We start from the raw sequence: 18437 nt of genomic DNA, 5'->3' as shown, positions 1-18437 counted from the left end.
TTGATTTGCACTTTTCGCACCAAAGTACGTTCATCTCTAGGTGACAGAATGTGTCTCCTTCCTGAACGGTATAACGAATGCTTGGTCCCATGGTGCTTATTCTTGCATACTATTGTTTGTACAGATGAACGTGGTACCTTCAGGCGTTTTGGAAATTTCTCACAAGGATGAACCAGACTTGTGGACGTCTACAATTTCTATGTCTGAAGTCTTGGCTGATTTATTTTGTTTTTCCTATGATGTCAAGCAAAAAGGCACTGAGTTTGAAGGTAGGCCTTGAAATACATCCACAGGTACACCTCCAATTGACTCAGGCTAATTGACATAATTTATCAGAAGATTCTAAAGCCATGACATCATATTCTGGAATTTTCCAAACTGTTTAAAGGCAGTCAACTTAGTGTATGTAAACTTCTGACCCACTGGAATTGTGATACAGTGAATTATAAGTGAAATAATTACTTGTGTCGTGCTCAAAGTAGATGTCCTAACCGACTTGCCAAAACTATAGTTTGTTAACAAGAAACTTGTGAAGTGTTTGAAAAACGAGTTTTAATGACTCCAACCTAAGTGGATGTAAACTTCCGACTTCAACGGTATATGCTCTTTTCATGCTTTCTAAGTTTACCTGCCCTGCGGAGATACAGGACTTGGCAGAAGAGCAGTGTCATCACTTCCCACTACTCAAGCCCAAACAAGCCAGTGTCTTAAGCAGGCATCCAAAGTATTCTCTCTGCTCTTCTTCATGATCATGAATGTCCCCTTTGAAAGATAAATATGTATGGTCTAGAGGGTTGAAGGTGTAAGAGGTATTTGGGTGCTATGCAACACACCTGTGGAGAACTGAGAAGGGGGCTTTCTGCCGCCCGCTAGCATGTCTGCCTGGACTTGTGCTATGGCCTTGACCCCTCCAAATCATCAGAACTGTCTTCTGAGTGAAGTCCATGTCCAGTTTCAACTTTCACCAGATATATACATTTGTTAGTTATGGACATATGGGATGTTTTTATCTAGTGAGGCACACTCACAGCACCAAAACACTATTGTTTTGATGTCCTCCATTAAATTCAGACACTTGCTTCCTTATATAAGGAATAGGGTGGTATTTGGGACACAGACTTGGAGTCTGCTCCGAGTCAACCCTCCACTGTGTACTGACTCCTTGATGAAAACATTTCTTGATGGAGGTTTCCCTCTAATTCTGTACTGATGGAAACAGACCGTTCATAATTAAGGGTTCCCTTGTGATTGTGCCATTTGATGTATTGCCTGATGACTTATTTCCATTGCCTTGTACTATACCCTGGTCTGGTCTGCTATAATACAGGCCTTTCATTCAGCGTGGGCTGTGGTAGTTTTAGTTGCATGTACACTCTTCCTCTCTCTCACCACACACTTACCACTGGCCAGAACACATGGAGCCCTGAGTGGCTATAGCAGATTCTAGTGGACTGTTACTATATGGTTGTATGGCCAAATCAAAGTTTATTTGTCACGTGCTCCGAATACAACAGGTGTAGTTCACCTTACAGTGAAATGCTTACTTACAGGCTCTAGCCAATGGTGCGAAAAAGGTGTTAGGTGAACAATAGGTAGGTGAAGAAATAAAACGACAGTAAAAAGACAGTGAAAAATAGTAGTAGCGAGGCTACATACAGACACCGGTTAGTCAGGCTGATTTGGGTAGTATGTACCTGTAGATATGGTTAGTGACTATGCATATACAATATGATGAACAGAGAGTAGCAGTAGCATAAAAGAGGGGTTGGGGGGAGACACAATGCAAATAGTCCTGGTAGCCATTTGATTACCTGTTCAGGAGTCTTATGGCTTGGGTGTAAAAACAGTTGAGAAGCCTTTTCATCCTAGACTTGGCACTCCGGTACCACTTGCCATGTGGTAGTAGAGAGAACAATCTATGACTGGGGTGGCTGGGGTCTTTGACAATTTTTTGGGCCTGCCTCTGACACTGCCTGGTATAGAGGTCCTGGATGGCAGACAGCTTAGCCCCAGTGATGTACTGGACAGTACACACTACTCTCTGTAGTTCCTTGCGGTCGGAGGCCAAGCAATTGCCATACCAGGTAGTGATGCAACCAGTCAGGATGCTCTCGATGTTGCAGCTGTAGAACCTTTTGAGGATCTGAGGACCCATGCCAAATATTTTCAGTTTCCTGAGGGGAAACTGCCTTGGTGTGTTTGGAACATTCTAGTTAGTTGGTGAGGTGTTTAGTCCCAGGATCGTCAGCTTAGTGATGAGCTTTGAGGGTATTGTTGTGTTGAACGCTGAGCTGTAGTCATTGAATAGCATTCAATCCTAAACCTTTCCTTCATGAGTAAGAGTAGGGGAACGTCCACTCATCTAGGATTGTTTTTCTTCCGTTGACTGTTTGCTGTTTTTCTGCTCCTGTTTGCAAACTTAGAAAATCAAATGCTCTTTTGGCTGTCCTGTGAAAGTTTGTCAAGTCGTTGGAATAGGATTAAGCAGAATACACTGTCTAGCAGGTGAAGCGCATCAGTATTTTCATGAAAACTGTGTATGGATACGAAACCTTCACAATTATTTATATGGCGCTTTTAACAAAAACATTTCTTCCAGGGGGAAACCTGTGGTTCTGTATTTTTGTCTAGTAAATCTGACTAGCTGTAAGCCTCATCTGTTCCCTCAGGGAGGTGCCCAGCTAGGCAGAGGTTTGGCCAGAGTGGGCTGGGCTGGAAGGATATGGGATGTTCCCTTTCAGTACACACAACACAGAGCAGTGAATGACGGGCCCTGACATTGTAGCCTGCAGGCATGCATTTTGCAAAAGCAAAAGGAAAAAAAAGTCTCGAGAGTGAGAACAGAGAGGGGAAAGAGAGAGGGATAAAGGGGAGAGAAGGCATGTGCAGGGACAGTCTTGAGCTAGAACACACCCACTTGACTACACGCTCTTTATGAAGCGGCGTTTTGAGCAGTAAGGAGAAGCAGAAGTCTCAGAGACTAGACAGAGTAACCTTACAAACTGTATTTGTTACTGTTACTTCTCTGAGTTAACTGCACCTACCTGACAGTGGGATGTCAATGCAGCCGGTTTACAGAACCTACTCCAGTGACAGTGTGGGAAGTGACAGGGTCTTCACTGACGGATACTACTACCAGGGGATGCTCAAGGCCACCGATGGAAGGAAAGGTAGAATTATCATGGTGTCTAATAGTTTTGACTAGTCTAGTTGGAGTTTTCATTTTTATCAAAAAAGAAAGACAGAACTTTGCTTGGTTTCATCTGGTCGAAATGCTTCACTTTATTGAGCTTTTATTTGATTGAGTAACTAATGTTTTTTCCAGAGTTATGATTTCCTCAAATTATGTGACTGTGTTGAAATATTTAGCTTTCGCTTGTTAGATTGTATTGCGTAGGATTACCTGCGATTACCCAACTGTCGGCAGATATGACAGTTTATGTCTATGTAATTATAAACAACTAGTCCAAGTTAGTTTGTTTCATGTAAGTAAAATATACAAACAGAGGCATTGTCCATTACTGTCACAGCACTGCCATGTTATGTCACACCCCTTTATGTGTCACTGGCTTTGTCCAGCCTTATTGGTTTATTAAAGTGTCACTCAAGTTTTCTTTAGCGAATTACTTTAGGACAAGTCAATTAAAACATAAGGTTGTGGACCATAACTAAATACCAGTGGTGTAAAGTACTTAAGTAAATATATATATTTTTTTGTGGTATCTTTACTATTTATATTTTTGACAATTTTTACTTTTACTTCACTACATTCCCAAAGAAAACAATGTACTTTTTACTTCATACATTTTCACTGAACACCAAAAGTTGCGGGACAGGAAAATGGTCCAAATTACGCACTTATCAAGAGAACATATCTGGTCAGCCATACTGCCTCTGATCTGGTTAGATTAATTAAACACACACACTTCATTTGTAAATTATGTGATGGAATGTGCCCCTGGCTATCTGTAAATAAAACATTCATATAAAATGATGCCGTCTGGTTTGCTTAATATAAGCAATTAGAAATTATTTATAATTTTACTTTTGATACTTAAGTATATTTTAGCAATTACATTTACTATTGATACTTAAGTATATTTAAAACCAAATACTTGTAGACTTTTATTCAAGTAGTATTTTACTGGGTGACTTTCACTTTTACTTGAGTCATTTTCTATTAAGGTATCTTTACTTTTACTCAAGTATGACAATTGTATACTTTTTCCACCACTGCTAAATACATGTTTGCTGAGAGAATAGACCAATAAAAATAGTCTGGCTGTTTTTGAGAGCACTATTTATTACTATGGCAGTAGGAGTAGACTATGAAGGTTTTGAAGGAGATCGGATACCTCCCCAATTAATCTAACCTCAGTCTGTTTCTCAGACAAGGAAAGGCTAACCCTTTAACCCTTGTTTCAGTTTCTCAGACTAGGAAAGGCTAACCCTTAACTTTAAGCCTTGTTTCAGTATCTCAGACTAGGAAAGGCTAACCCTTAACTTTAAGCCTTGTTTCAGTATCTCAGACTAGGAAAGGCTAACCCTTAACTTTAAGCCTTGTTTCAGTATCTCAGACTAGGAAAGGCTAACCCTTAACTTTAAGCCTTGTTTCAGTATCTCAGACTAGGAAAGGCTAACCCTTAACTTTAAGCCTTGTTTCAGTATCTCAGACTAGGAAAGGCTAACCCTTAACTTTATGCCTTGTTTCAGTTTCTCAGACTAGGAAAGGGTATAGCCATGTCTCGGAGTAAAGTGTTCCAGACTGTGTATGAGCTTTTCAACCAAGAACACACAATCAGGATAAATGGATTTAAGTTCCCATTGCTATTTTTTGAACTGGAATGTTTTTTGTTTTTTTTCAGTTACACCTTGACCTTTGCTTCTGTAGATCATAGTCGGTGTCACAGCAGTGGAACTCTTAGTCTGTGTCGCAAATTCCCTGTATAGTGCACTACCGTTGACCAGATTCCTATGGGTCCTGGTCAAAAGTAGTGCACTATATAGGGAATAGAGTGCCAATTGGGTGTAGCCTTACTGTTAAAAACATAACTGAGGGGGATTTGACTTGGCTGCCTACCATGGGGATGCTGCATTGGCACGACAGGAAAGCTTGTGTGTGGTGCCTCACGATGCCACTTCTGTGTTGGTGCAGTTTTTCCAAGACGCCATGCATGTGTGACTCACAGGCAGTACCAGTAAAGGGATTTGGCATTGGTGGGGCACATCCTCTCCTCTGTTTCCCTGCCCCATGACTCACCAGTCCCTGACATTGTTCTGTTCTTTCTCATTGTCACACAACATCTGCTTTGATCTAAGAGCTTATCCTGAGGATGAAATCAAACTCTGTTTCTCAAGTCACAGATGGCTTATGAAGGAATTATAGCTTAAATTCCCATGCTAGGCTGTGTTTTGATACAGTTGAGTTGTACTCCATGTTTACTTTCTCAAGCCGTCTCTATAGTTCAACCATAGATACTGTATTATACTGTATAATCTTAATGCTGCGTTACTGTACAGAATGAGACTGAATAGGGAAGTGAGAGTTGGGTTGCTTTGGCATTGGACTTGCCAGGCTTGGATCAGGTGCCTTGTTAGGCTGCGTGGAAAACATTATACAAATCAAATCAAATGTATTTGTCACATACACATGGTTAGCAGATGTTAATGCAAGTGTAGCAAAATGCTTGTGCTTCTAGTTCAGACAATGCAGTAATAACCAACGAGTAATCTAACCTAACAATTCCAAACTACCACCTTATACACACAAGTGTAAAGGGATAAAGAATATGCACATAAAGATATATGAATGAGTGATGGTACAGAACGGCATAGGCAAGATGCAGTAGATGGTATCGAGTACAGTATATACATATGAGATGAGTAATGTAGGGTATGTAAACAAAGTGGCATAGTTTAAAGTGGCTAGTGATACATGTATTACATAAAGATGCAGTAGATGATATAGGGTACAGTATATATGTATACAGTACAGAATTTTTTCAGCCTCCTGAGGTTGAAGAGGCGCTGCTGCGCCTTCTTCACGACGCTGTCTGTGCGGGTGGACCAATTCAGTTTGTCTGTGATGTGTACACCGAGGAACTTAAAGCCTACTACCCTCTCCACTACTGTCCCGTCGATGTGGATAGGGTGGTGCTCCCTCTGCTGTTTCCTGAAGTCCACAATCATCTCCTTCGTTTTGTTGACGTTGAGTGAGAGGTTATTTTCCTGACACCACACTCCGAGGGTCCTCACCTTCTCCCTGTAGGCCATCTCGTCGTTGTTGGTAATCAAGCCTACCACTGTAGTGTTGTCCGCAAACTTGATGATTGAGTTGGAGGCGTGCATGGCCACGCAGTCATGGGTGAACAGAGAGTGCAGGAGAGGGCTCAGAATGCACCCTTGTGGGGCCCCAGTGTTGAGGATCAGCGGGGTGGAGATGTTGTTACCTACCCTCACCACCTGGGGGCGGCCCGTCATGAAGTCCAGTACCCAGTTGCACAGCGCGGGGTCGAGACCCAGGTTCTCGAGCTTGATGACGAGTTTGGAGGGTACTATGGTGTTAAATGCTGAGCTGTTGTCGATGAACAGCATTCTCACATAGGTATTCCTCTTGTTCAGATGGGTTAGGGCAGTGTGGTTGAGATTGCATCGTCTGTGGACCTATTTGGGCGGTAAGCAAATTGGAGTGGGTCTAGGGTGTCAGGTAGGGTGGAGGTGATATGGTCCTTGACTAGTCTCTCAAAGCACTTCATGATGACGGAAGTGAGTTCTACGGAGCGGTAGTCGTTTAGCTCAGTTACGTTAGCTTTCTTGGGAACAGGGACAATGTGGGCCCTCTTTAAGCATGTGGGAACAGCAGACTGGGATAAGGATTGATTGAATATGTCCGTAAACACACCAGCCAGCTGGTCTGCGCATGCTCTGAGGACGCGGCTGGGGATGCCGTCTGGGCCTGCAGCCTTGCAAGGGTTAGCACGTTTAAATGTTTTCCTCATGTCGGCTGCAGTGAAGGTGAGTCCGCCGGTTTTGGTTGCGGGCCGTGTCAGTGGCACTGTATTGTCCTCAAAGCGAGCAAAAATTTTTTTGGGGTCTGCCTGGGAGCAAGACATCCTGGTCCGTGACGGGGCTGGTTTTCTTTTTGTAATCCGTGATTGACTGTAGACCCTGCCACATACCTCTTGTGTCTGAGCCGTTGAATTGTGACTCTACTTTGTCTCTATACTGACGCTTAGCTTGTTTGATTGCCTTGCGGAGAGAATAGCTACACTGTTTGTATTCGGTCATGTTTCCGGTCACCTTTCCCTGGTTAAAAGCAGTGGTTCGCACTTTCAGTTTCACGCAAATGCTGCCATCAATCCACGGTTTCTGGTTTGGGAATGTTTTAATCGTTGCTATGGGAACGACATCATCAATGCACTTTCTAATGAACTCGCTCACCGAATCAGCGTATTCGTTAATGTTGTTGTTGGACACAATGCGGAACATATCCCAGTCTGCGTGATCGAAGCAGTCTTGAAGCGTGGAATCAGATTGGTCGGACCAGCGTTGAACAGACCTGAGCACGGGAGCTTCTTGTTTTAGTTTCTGTCTGTAGGCAGGAAGTAACAAAATGGAGTCGTGGTCAGCTTTTCCGAAAGGAGGGCGGGGGAGGGCCTTATATGCATCGCGGAAGTTAGAATAGCAATGATCCAAGGTTTTACCAATCGATTTTTGCAATCGATATGCTGATACAATTTAGGGAGTCTTGTTTTCAGATTAGCCTTGTTAAAATCCCCAGCTACAATGAATGCAGCCTCAGGATATGTGGGTTCCAGTGTGCAAAGAGTCAAATAAAGTTTGTTCAGGGCCATCAATGTGTCTGCTTGGGGGGGGGAAATATACGGCTATGATTATAATCGAAGTCAGGTGAACAGAAGGACTTGAGTTCCTGTATGTTGTTGTGGTCACGTCTCGTTAATCATAAGGCATACGCCCCCGCCCCTCTTCTTACCAGAAAGATGTTTGTTTCTATCGGTGCGATGCGTGAAGAAACCAGCTGGCTGCACCGATTCCGTTAGCGTCTCTCGATTGAGCCATGTTTCCGTGAAGCAACAAACGTTACAGTCTCTGATGTTCCTCTGGAATGCTACCCTTGCTCGGATTTCATCAACCTTGTTGTCAAGAGACTGGACATTGGCGAGTAGTATGCTAGGGAGTGGTGCACGATGTGCCCGTCTCCGCAGCTTGACCAGAAGACCGCTACGTTTCCCTCTTTTACGACGTCTTCGTTTTGGGTCGCAGGCTGGGATCCATTCCGTTGTCCTGGGTCCGCTTCGGGAAGGATCCTCTTCGGAAAAGTCATATTCCTGGTCGTACTGATCCGAGAGTGGACGTTGCTCTTATATTCAGTAGTTCTTCCCGACTGTATGTAATGAAACCTAAGATTACCTGGGGTACCAATGTAAGAAATAACACGTAAAAGAACAAAAAACTGCATAGTTTCCTAGGAACGCGAAGCGAAGCGGCCATCTCTGTCGGCGCCGGAAGGTACTGATACTACTCATGTCTGCTGCTGGTAGATGTGGATAGTGATAGCAGGACAGTTTTCACTCTTGCCCATAATCAGACATGCGTTGACAGTCCCCTAGAGTTAGTAATCACACGGTGGAATCAAACACAGACCTGAGAATGGTATTACTCAGGGAGGATGCTCTTCCCAGTTGAGCAGCAAATGGTAACACTGTAAAGTACTCCCCCTCACCCATCTTATGTTAAAAAAAAAAGTTATATTATTGTCCTCTCTGATCCAGCACTTGGGACAAATGTGTTATGAATGTGAGCATACCACCCCACTTAACTGTATGAACTATCCACACTTTTTGTGATCCCCCATAGACATTACCTCACAGACGACAGAATTCTGTAGCTATATAACTCTTGGTCTCTTAGTTGAAGTTGAGTCTCTGTATGCTGTTGATATAGACCATCACTTTCTCTCTGTCCCATAGATGAACGGGACCGGGTACAGAAGAAGACCTTCACAAAATGGGTCAACAAGCACTTGATGAAGGTAAGATGAGGACAAATAACACCTCACTTGAGCTCATCCCACATCTACTCTAAACTTGACAATACCCGAAGCTGTAATGGGGTGTTCCCCAAAAAACATGTACAACTAGATTCAGCTCATTGATATTCAATGTAGTCATCTCATCCGTGTATTTTATAGGGGTCCATAATTCATTGAGCTACACGGGAGTTATAACATTGCAGTGCACATACATATGTGATTACACAGGACAACATACCAGTTTAGAGGCTCATTGAGGAAATCACTTGCAACTAAGTGATTGTGTTCTGTGGCTCTGATCTGGATAGATTAATTACATTCTCAACTGGAATAGGATATGCTGGTAAAATATTAGAGAAGGTTTACTCATTACAAGGTAAATGGCCAACTGGCACCATATTCCCTATACAGTGCATTCAGAAACATTTTGTTATGTTAGAGCCCTATTCTAATATTGATTAAATTGTTTTCCCCCTCATCAACCTACACACAATACCCCATAATAACAAAGCAAAAAAAGATTTGTGATTTATTTATTTTTTGCTAATTATTTTTTTTAAAACTGAAATATCACATTTAGAGTACCAGTTAAAAGTTTGGACACACCTACTCATTCAAGAGTTTTTCTTTATTTTTACTATTTTCTACATTGTAGAATAATAGTGAAGAAATCAAAACTATGAAATAACATGTACAGTCGTGGCCAAAAGTTTCGAGAATGACACAAATATACATTTTTCACAAAGTCTGCTACCGCAGTTTGTATGATGGCAATTTGCATATACTCCAGAAAGCTATGGAGAGTGATCAGATGAATTGCAAGCTGACATCAGGTCAGTGATTCTCTCGTTAACACAGGTGTGAGTGTTGACGAGGACAAGGCTGGAGATCACTCTGTCATGCTGATTGAGTTCGAATAACAGACTGGAAGCTTCAAAAGGAGGGTGCTTGGAATCATTGTTCTACCTCTGTCAACCATGGTTACCTGCAAGGAAACACGTGCCGTCATCATTGCTTTGCACAAAAAGGGCTTCACAGGCAAGGATATTGCTAACAGTAAGATTACACCTAAATCAACCATTTATCAGATCATCAAGAACTTCAAGGAGAGCGGTTCAAATGTTGTGAAGAAGGCTTCAGGGCGCCCAAGAAAGTCCAGCAAGCGCCAGGACCGTCTCCTAAAGTTGATTCAGCTGCAGGATCAGGGCACCACCAGTTCAGAGCTTGCTCAGGAATGGCAACAGGCAGGTGTGAGTGCATCTGCACGCACAGTGAGACGAAGACTTTTGGAGAATGGCCTGGTGTCAAGAAAGGCAGCAAAGAAGCTAATTCTCTCCAGGAAAAACATCAGAAACCGACTGATATTCTACAAAAGGTACAGGGATTGGACTGCTGAGGACTGGGGTAAAGTCATTTTCTCTGATGACTCCCCTTTCCGATTGTTTGGGGCATCCGGAAAAAAGCTTGTCCGGAGAAGACAAGGTGAGCTCTACCAGCAGTCCTGTTTCATGCCAACAGTAAAGCATCCTGAGACCATTCATGTGTGGGGTTGCATCTCAGCCAAGGGAGTGGGCTCACTCACAATTTTGCCTAAGAACACAGCCATGAATAAAGAATGGTACCAACACATCCTCCGAGAGCAACTTCTCCCAGCCATCCAGGAACAATGACAAACAGTGCCTTTTCCAGCATGACGGAGCACCTTGCCAAAAGGCAAAAGTGATAACTAAGTGGCTCGGGGAACAAAACATCCATGGCCAGGAAACTCCCCAGACCTTAATCCTGTTGAGAACTTGTGGTCAATCGGGTGGACAAACAATAACGCACAAATTCTGACAAACTCCTAACATTGATTATGCATGAATGGGCTGCCATCAGTCAGGATGTGGCCCAGAAGTTAATTGACAGCATGCCAGGGTGGATTGCAGAGGTCTTGAAAAAGAAGGGTCAACACTGCAAATATTGACTCTTTGCATCAACTTCATGTAATTGTCAATAAAAGCCTTTGACACTTATGAAATGCTTGTAATTATACTTCAGTATTCCATAATAACATCTGACAAAAAATATCTAAAGACACTGAAGCAGCAAATCATGAGGTAGTCATCTGGAATGCTTTTCAAACAGTTCCCACATATGCTCAGCACTTGTTGGTTCCTTTTCCTTCACTCTGCGGTCCAAATCATCCCAAACCATCTTAATTTGGTTTAGGTCAGATGATTGTAGAGGCCAGGTCATCTGATGCAGCATTCCATCACTCTCCTCCTTGGTCAAATAGCCCTTACACAGCCTGGAGGTGTCTTTTTGATCATTGTCCTGTTGGAATACAAATTATAGTCCCACTAAGCGCAAACCAGATCCAGATCTGGCGTATTGCTGCAGAATGCTGTGGTAGCCATGCTGGTTAAGTGTGCCTTGAATTCTAAATAAATCACAGACCGTGTCACCAGCAAAGCACCCCCACACCATCACAGCTGCTCCTTCATGCTTCACAGAGGGAACCACACATGCAGAGATCATCCGTTGTCCTACTCTGTGTCTCACAAAGACACGGCAGGTGGTACACAAATTTCAAAGTTGGACTCATCAGACCAAAGGATAGATTTCCACCTGCTCGTGTGTCTTGGCCCAAGCAAGTCTCTTCTTGTTATTGGTGTCCTTTAGTAGTGATTTCTTTGCAGCAATTCGACCATGAAGGCCTGATTCACACAGTCTCCTCTGAATAGTTAACGTTGAGATTTGTCTGTTACTTGAACTCTGTGAAGCATTTATTTGACCAGCAATTTCTGAGGCTGGCAACTCTAATGAACTTATCCTCTGCAGCAGAGGTAACTCTGGGTCTTCCTTTCCTGTTGCGTTTCTCATGAGAGACTGTTTCATCATAGCGCTTGATATGGTTTTTGCGACTGCACTTGAAGAAACTTTCAAAGTTCTTGAAATTGTCTGATTGACTGACCTTCATGTCTTAAAGTAATGATGGATTGTCATTTCTCTTTGCTTATGTGAGCTGTTCTTGCCATAATATGGACTTGGTCTTTTACCAAATAGGGCTATCTTCTGTATACCACCTCTACCTTGTCACAATCCAACGCATTAAGAAGGAAATAAATTCCACAAATTAACTTTTAACAAGGCACACCTGTTAATTGAAATGCAATCCAGGTGACTACCTCATGAAGCTGGTTAAGAGAATGCCAAGAGTGTGCAAAGCTGTCATCAAGGCAAAGGGTGGCTAGTTTAAAGAATCTCAAATATAAAATATTTTTTAGGTTTAACACATTTTTGGTTACTACAGGTTTCCATATGTGTTATTTCATAGTTTTGATGTCTTCACTATTACTCTACAATGTAGACATTTTTTTTAAATAAAGAAAAATGTGTGTGTGTCCAAACTTTTGACTGGTACTGTGCATAAGTATTCAGACCATTTGTTGAAGCTCCTTTGGCAGCGCTTACAGCCTTGAGTCTTCTTGGGAATGACACTACAAGATTGGCACACCTGTATTTGGGGAGTCTCCCATTCTTCTCTGCAGATCCTCTAAAGCTCTGTCAGGTTGGATGGGGAGCGTCGCTGCACAGCTATTTTCAGGTCTTTCCAGAGGTGTTCAATTGGGTTCAAGTCCGGGCTCTGGGTGGGCCACTCAAGGACATTGAGACTTGTCCTGAAGCTACTCTTGCGCTGTCTTGGCTGTGTGCTTACGGCCATTGTCCTGTTGGAAGGAGAACCTTTGCCCCAGTCTGAATTCCTGAGCGCTCTGGAACAGGTATTCATCAAGGACCTCTCTGTACTTTGCTCTGTTCATCTTTCCCTTGATCCTGACAAGTCTCCCAGTCCCTGCCACTGAAAAACATCCCCACAGCATGATGCTGCCACCACCATGCTTCACCATAGGGATGGTACCAGGTTTCCTCCAGACGTGATGCTTGGCATTCAGGCCAAAGAGTTCAATCTTGGTTTCATTAGACCAAAGAATTTTGTTTCTCATAGTCTGAGTCCTTTAGGTGCCGGTTGGCAAACTTTAAGTGGGCTGTCATGTGCCTTTTACTGAGGAGTGGTTTCTGTCTGGCCACTCTACCATAAAGGCCTGATTGGTGGAGTGCTGCAGAGATGGTTGTCCTTCTGGTAGGTTCTCCCATCTCCACAGAGGAACTCTGGAGCTCCGTCAGAGTGACCACCGGGTTCTTGGTCACCTCCCTGACCAAGGACCTTCTCCCCCAGGTCAAGGATGAGTCTTGGTGTTTTAAACTTCTTCCATTTAAGAATGATGGAGGCCACTGTGTTCTTGGGGACCTTCGATGCTGCAGATACGTTTTGGAACCCTTCACCAGATCATGGCTTGGTTTTTGCTCTGACATGCACTGTCAACTGTGGGATCTTATATAGACAGGTGTGTACCTTTCCAAATCATGTCCAATCAATTGAATTTACCACAGGTGGACTCCATTCAAGTTTTAGAAACATCTCAAGAATGATCAATGGAAACAGGATGCACCTGAGCTCAATTTTGAGTCTCATTGCAAAGGGTCTGAATACTTCTGAAAATAAGGTACTTCTGTTTGTTATTTTTAATACATTTGCAAACATTTCTAAAATAGCTGTTTTAACGTCATCATTATGTGGTGTTGTGTGTAGATTGATGAGAAAATACATAATTGAATCCATTTTAGAATAAGACTGTAACGTAACAAAATGTGGAAAAAGTCAGGGTGTCTGAATACTTTACGAATGCCCTAGTCAAAAGTAGAGCATTATATAGGTAATAGGGTGCCATTTGGGACGTAGCCAGAGGGCCTTGTTTTCTGTCAGTGGCCGCAGATTAATGTTTCTGTTATGAGTCGCTACTCTGACTGACTGGAGGGCACGCGGTGCAAAGCTTCTTGCTAATGCATGCTCTCTGCCTCTTGGCAAACTGTTGAACAAAAGCTTTTGAAAATGCATCAATTGATCATATGAGCAGGAAATAGTTTTTTTAGTTTCATTGCTGCAATTACAGCATGTTTTTTGACTCATCTTGGTTCACTCAAAGCCCACAGCTGTTCACATGATAGCGACTTTGAAAACGGCAAGATAGGAAAAAAAACTAATGTTGACCATTCGGTTGATTAGAAGCAAATTTGGTCAAATATTTGATGTTCTGTCCAACCGTCCATCTCTGAATCTACTTTTGATGTAGACGGTACCATAATGATACTGTATAACGATGCCAATGGCCAAATTACTGCATCCATCCGTTACTACAATTATCACTGCTTGAGCAGTTTGTTAAGTGCAGACTATTAGGGGTCTACTTAACGATAACTGTTGATAAGTGAAAGGACCTCAGATGGCCTGAGATGTCCTAGAGAGCCTGTACAATGGTTCCCATGCAGGCCACTGTCATATTTCTATAGTGGCAGTCATAAAAACATATTTTTGGTTGCCTGTTGTTGTAGTGTCTATGGCAAGAAGAGGAAAACACAGGCCTGTGGCGCTGTATTAATAGTATGAATCATCAGGCATTCCTCAAACAGAAGCTTGGTTTACATAAAAAAGACTTGGGAAACCACTGTACTTTTACTGGAAAATATGGATATGCACCATACATTTCCATTGTGACTCACATCGGCTCCCAAATAAGATTTGGAGCTGCGTGGAAAATAAACACCCTACTTCTCAGTGCAATGGCAGTACGTACACGCATGCTATTTCTGTGCTATGTGTGGGAATGAGTCACAAGCATCTGGTCTCGCTTTAGCTCTATGAAGGAGAGCGAGGCGGGCTGGAGTTTTGGGCATGGGTCATGTTCCGCACACATCTGGCCCACAGACAGTCTGGCTTCTGGGGCTGTTATGTGCGTCCCAAATGGCACCCTGTTCCCTATATAGTGCGCTACTTTGGACCAGGACCCATAGAGCACAGCTCAAAAGTAGTGCACAATATAGAGAATAGGGTGGTATTTGGGACGTAGCCCTGCAGTGGGCAGACTGAGCGAGAGAGCACCAGGGTGGATAGTGATGGACCCCTGAGGGTTTCTGGCTAGTGGGACACATTACAGAGTTTTCAATTAGTTTCTCTTGGAGAGATGTTTATGTTACTCTCAGTAAATGCTGAGGTCCCTAGCAAGGGACTCTATGGGCCTCGTACAGTATGGATGGACAGTTGCTGCTGCTATCCCACCCTCCTCAGAAGAGGGTGGATTATACTGTTTATAGGGACTGCGTAAGTGTCAGTGAACAGAAAATGTGAGACTTCACATATTTAAAACAATGTGGAATCAACCAACTAACTAAACCATCCCAGCAGTCTGCTGTACTGCATGTCATTGCTGAACCAGAGAAGTCAAAGTAAGGAATCTCTATTTCCTTCTTCTTTTTGTTTTTCACCTGTGAACTCAAGTGTGTCAAACTCTGTGTGAAATGTCTGTGCGATTCATGCGATAGGGGTGTAGATATCCTCTGGCACGGGGACGGTTGTCCTGAGTCGGTACTCCATTGTAAAGGAAATCCGTCTCATGTATATGCAGTGGACCTGTGTGGTTCAGGGCTTTGGCTGACCCCGGGCTGTTTGGGCCTTGTTCAGAAAAGGACCATGGGATTAACTGGGAGGGAGATACACAGGTCTAGTTGTGGATCATTGCCTGTCAGACACTCCTGAGGGCTGTTGTTCATGCAAAGTCAAATGGGACATCGCACTCTTCTTATGGTCTTTTTCACTATGGTGAAATATAGATTCAAGTTCAGTGCATACATCTTACTCTGACAAACTATTTTACATATGATTGGCATTGATACGAAAACAAAAGCATTCAGCAATACTGTGTTTTACCCAAACAGTCTGTCTTTTTTAACATCTTTCCAACTGTCAGTCAAATGAACGTCCACCTTTTTGCTCATTCTACTTTCCTCTCCTCCGTTTCTCATCCTGTCTTTCCATCCTTCCATCAGCACTGGAGAGCAGAGGTAGGTGCAGACGGTCTGTGAGCCTGTTCAGAGTGCTGAGTGGACGTGCATTCTTTTCTGCATGGGTTTCTTTTGCTGCTCTTCTCCTTAGACGTTCTAGCCGGGCACCTAAATCTCTAACCTCTGTCCTGTCTGTGTCTCTTTCCCTCCTCTCTTAACTTCCTAATGTAATCACTGCTTCAGCCTCTCTGCAGAGTAAAGTGGCTGACCAGAGCATGTCCCATCAAACCAATCTGGCAATTGCTTAGGTCTAAGTGCAATTTTATTAGGAGGCATATGAAAGATACCCTATTATCAAATTAACTCTCAAAAACATTGAAACGTTTGACTTTGGACAAAGTTACTGTAATTGCTACAGCAGGAGGTCATGTGACCCTTTTATAAGTTGCATAGCTATTAGTTTATATCAAATTAGGATAAGAGGATAAACAAGTAGTTTTATTTTTACCTTTATTTAACTAGGCAAGTCAGTTAAGACTTACAATGACGGCCTAGGAACAGTGGGTTAACTGCCTTGTTCAGGGGGAGAAGGACAGGTTTTTACCTTGTCAGCTCAGGGATTCGATCTTGGAACCTTTTGGTTACTAGTCCAACGCTCTAACCACTAGGTTACCTGCCGCCCCAAATCAATCAATCTGTAAATCAAAATGTTTAAAGTAAACTATTCAGGTCATTCATCTAAGGCAGTGGTTCCCAACCAGGGATACTAGGACCCCTAGGGGTACTTGGCCTATCCACAGGGGGTACTTGAGAAGCCTCATGAGAACATAGAACATGTAAAATGCACATGAGGGGGTACTTTAAGGGTACTCCAGGCAGAGCAAATATCACTTAGTGGTACAGTAACCAAAAAAGTTGGCAACCACTGACCTAAGCAATGCATCTTCAGATTCTCAGACAAACTGGCTGTGTGTGAGTAGTATAGTGTGAATACAATCAAGATATACTAACTGATACAGACAGAGATACTGTTACATTACTAGAGGTTTCTTTAGTTTCAAATACAATGGGGACTCCAGTCTGCCAAAATAGTGATTGCTGGAGTGTCTTTAGCCTGAATGACTTAGAAATAACAAACGTCTTGGTTATTAGTTATTATGGAAAATTGCAGGGCTCTCAGTTTGATTCCTAATCCCTGATTATATTGTCAAGAACAGTGTTGTTTCTTCACGAACAGAGCTTTTCTAAGCACCGGTCTTGTTAGATCACGAGTATTTACAGTACGTAAGCAGTATTCATTCCTCATCCTCACAGCTGATCAGCTTATAGATAACAGAGAAACCCTTCAAGTGCATTGAACCATAATGAATCCACTGTGTCTCTCTGTGAATAGTCTCTAACTGTCTCTCTTGACCGTTCCCCTCCCCAGGCACAGCGGCATATCACTGACCTGTACGAGGACCTCCGAGATGGACACAACCTCATCTCCCTGCTGGAGGTGCTCTCTGGAGAGACACTGGTGAGTCCCTGTAACCTTTGCCCTCTGGCTGGAAGGAGGACCTCTGTTTCTGCTATAACCTTCTTTCCCAACCTCTCATTTCCTTCTGTCCCTTTCCCCCATCCTACTCACATCAGTTGCTTTTCAGTCCATTATACTATAATATTTTAATTAGTCATGATGATGCATTAGATCTTTTGTAGTCTTTCCTATACTTGATGTAATACACAACCTGGGCTGGTAGGTTTTGTTTTCACCACCTTCTTGCATGTGTTGAAACTTGCTGGGATACAGTGTGTGGTCCACAAACAACACAGTACATGCTTAAGAATGCCTCACGATTAGACTTAACCTATCCATGGCACTGATTTGAAGTTGTTTTTGGTATAAGTAATATCTCATAGCATTAATTTAACACAAATTTCATCATTTGCTTCTCTAACCTTTTCACACTTGTTTGACCCCTGTTTTTCCTTTTCTAATTCCTTTCTTGCCCTGACCTTTGCCCCCTTTGCTTCTGCCTCTTCTCTTGCTATGGTCTTGCTGTGATAGCCGAGGGAGCGTGACGTTGTCAGGAACTCGCGGTTGGTGAGTGGGCCTGGACTGTATAGCGCCTCCTCGGGCGTGGCATCTGTCACTCCCCCAGGTGGCTGCCGGGTTGTGCATGTTGATGTCACCTCCTTGTCTCTGTGTCCGCAACGTCGTCGTCCTCTTCCATCTGTTGAAGAGCGTTCAGAGACTTGGGATGTGTCCCAAATTGCACCCTATTCCCTACATAATGCACTATTTTTAACCAGAACCCTATGGGCCATGTTCATAAGTAGTACACTATATAGGGAATAGGGTGCCATTTGGGTCATTAAGTAGGGAATGCAGATGTAAGATGATCGTTTTTGTGTTTTCCAATGGATTTGGGGATATTGAGTGGTAAATTACTGGTAGTGCCTAGTCATTGTGTGTTGATAACCTATGAGTGGAGTAGGTGCTTTAGAAGGCATTTAGTCATCT

General features: G+C 43.0%; 1 protein-coding gene across 15 annotated transcripts in view; it reads left to right on the top strand.

Moving 5' to 3' along the window:
- The window catches only part of pleca (plectin a), a 189613-nt gene that overhangs the window by 122088 nt on the left and 49088 nt on the right, over positions 1–18437 (top strand). For 4 of the 15 annotated variants that reach the window (XM_031793789.1, XM_031793791.1, XM_031793800.1 and 1 more), the window contains 4 exons: positions 8991–9052; positions 15977–15991; positions 17361–17450; positions 17982–18017. In XM_031793789.1, coding sequence (XP_031649649.1) covers positions 8991–9052; positions 15977–15991; positions 17361–17450; positions 17982–18017 — 203 coding nt within the window. Of the gene's footprint in view, positions 1–2709; positions 3171–8990; positions 9053–15976; positions 15992–17360; positions 17451–17981; positions 18018–18437 lie in introns of those variants that run through there. The other 11 variants (XM_031793790.1, XM_031793801.1, XM_031793797.1 and 8 more) reach the window with 6 other exon arrangements.

The sequence above is a fragment of the Oncorhynchus kisutch genome, linkage group LG17, assembly GCF_002021735.2.
Source record: "Oncorhynchus kisutch isolate 150728-3 linkage group LG17, Okis_V2, whole genome shotgun sequence".
In the NCBI taxonomy this organism is placed as follows: domain Eukaryota; kingdom Metazoa; phylum Chordata; class Actinopteri; order Salmoniformes; family Salmonidae; genus Oncorhynchus; species Oncorhynchus kisutch.
This window is presented reverse-complemented; position numbering and strand designations above follow the sequence as displayed.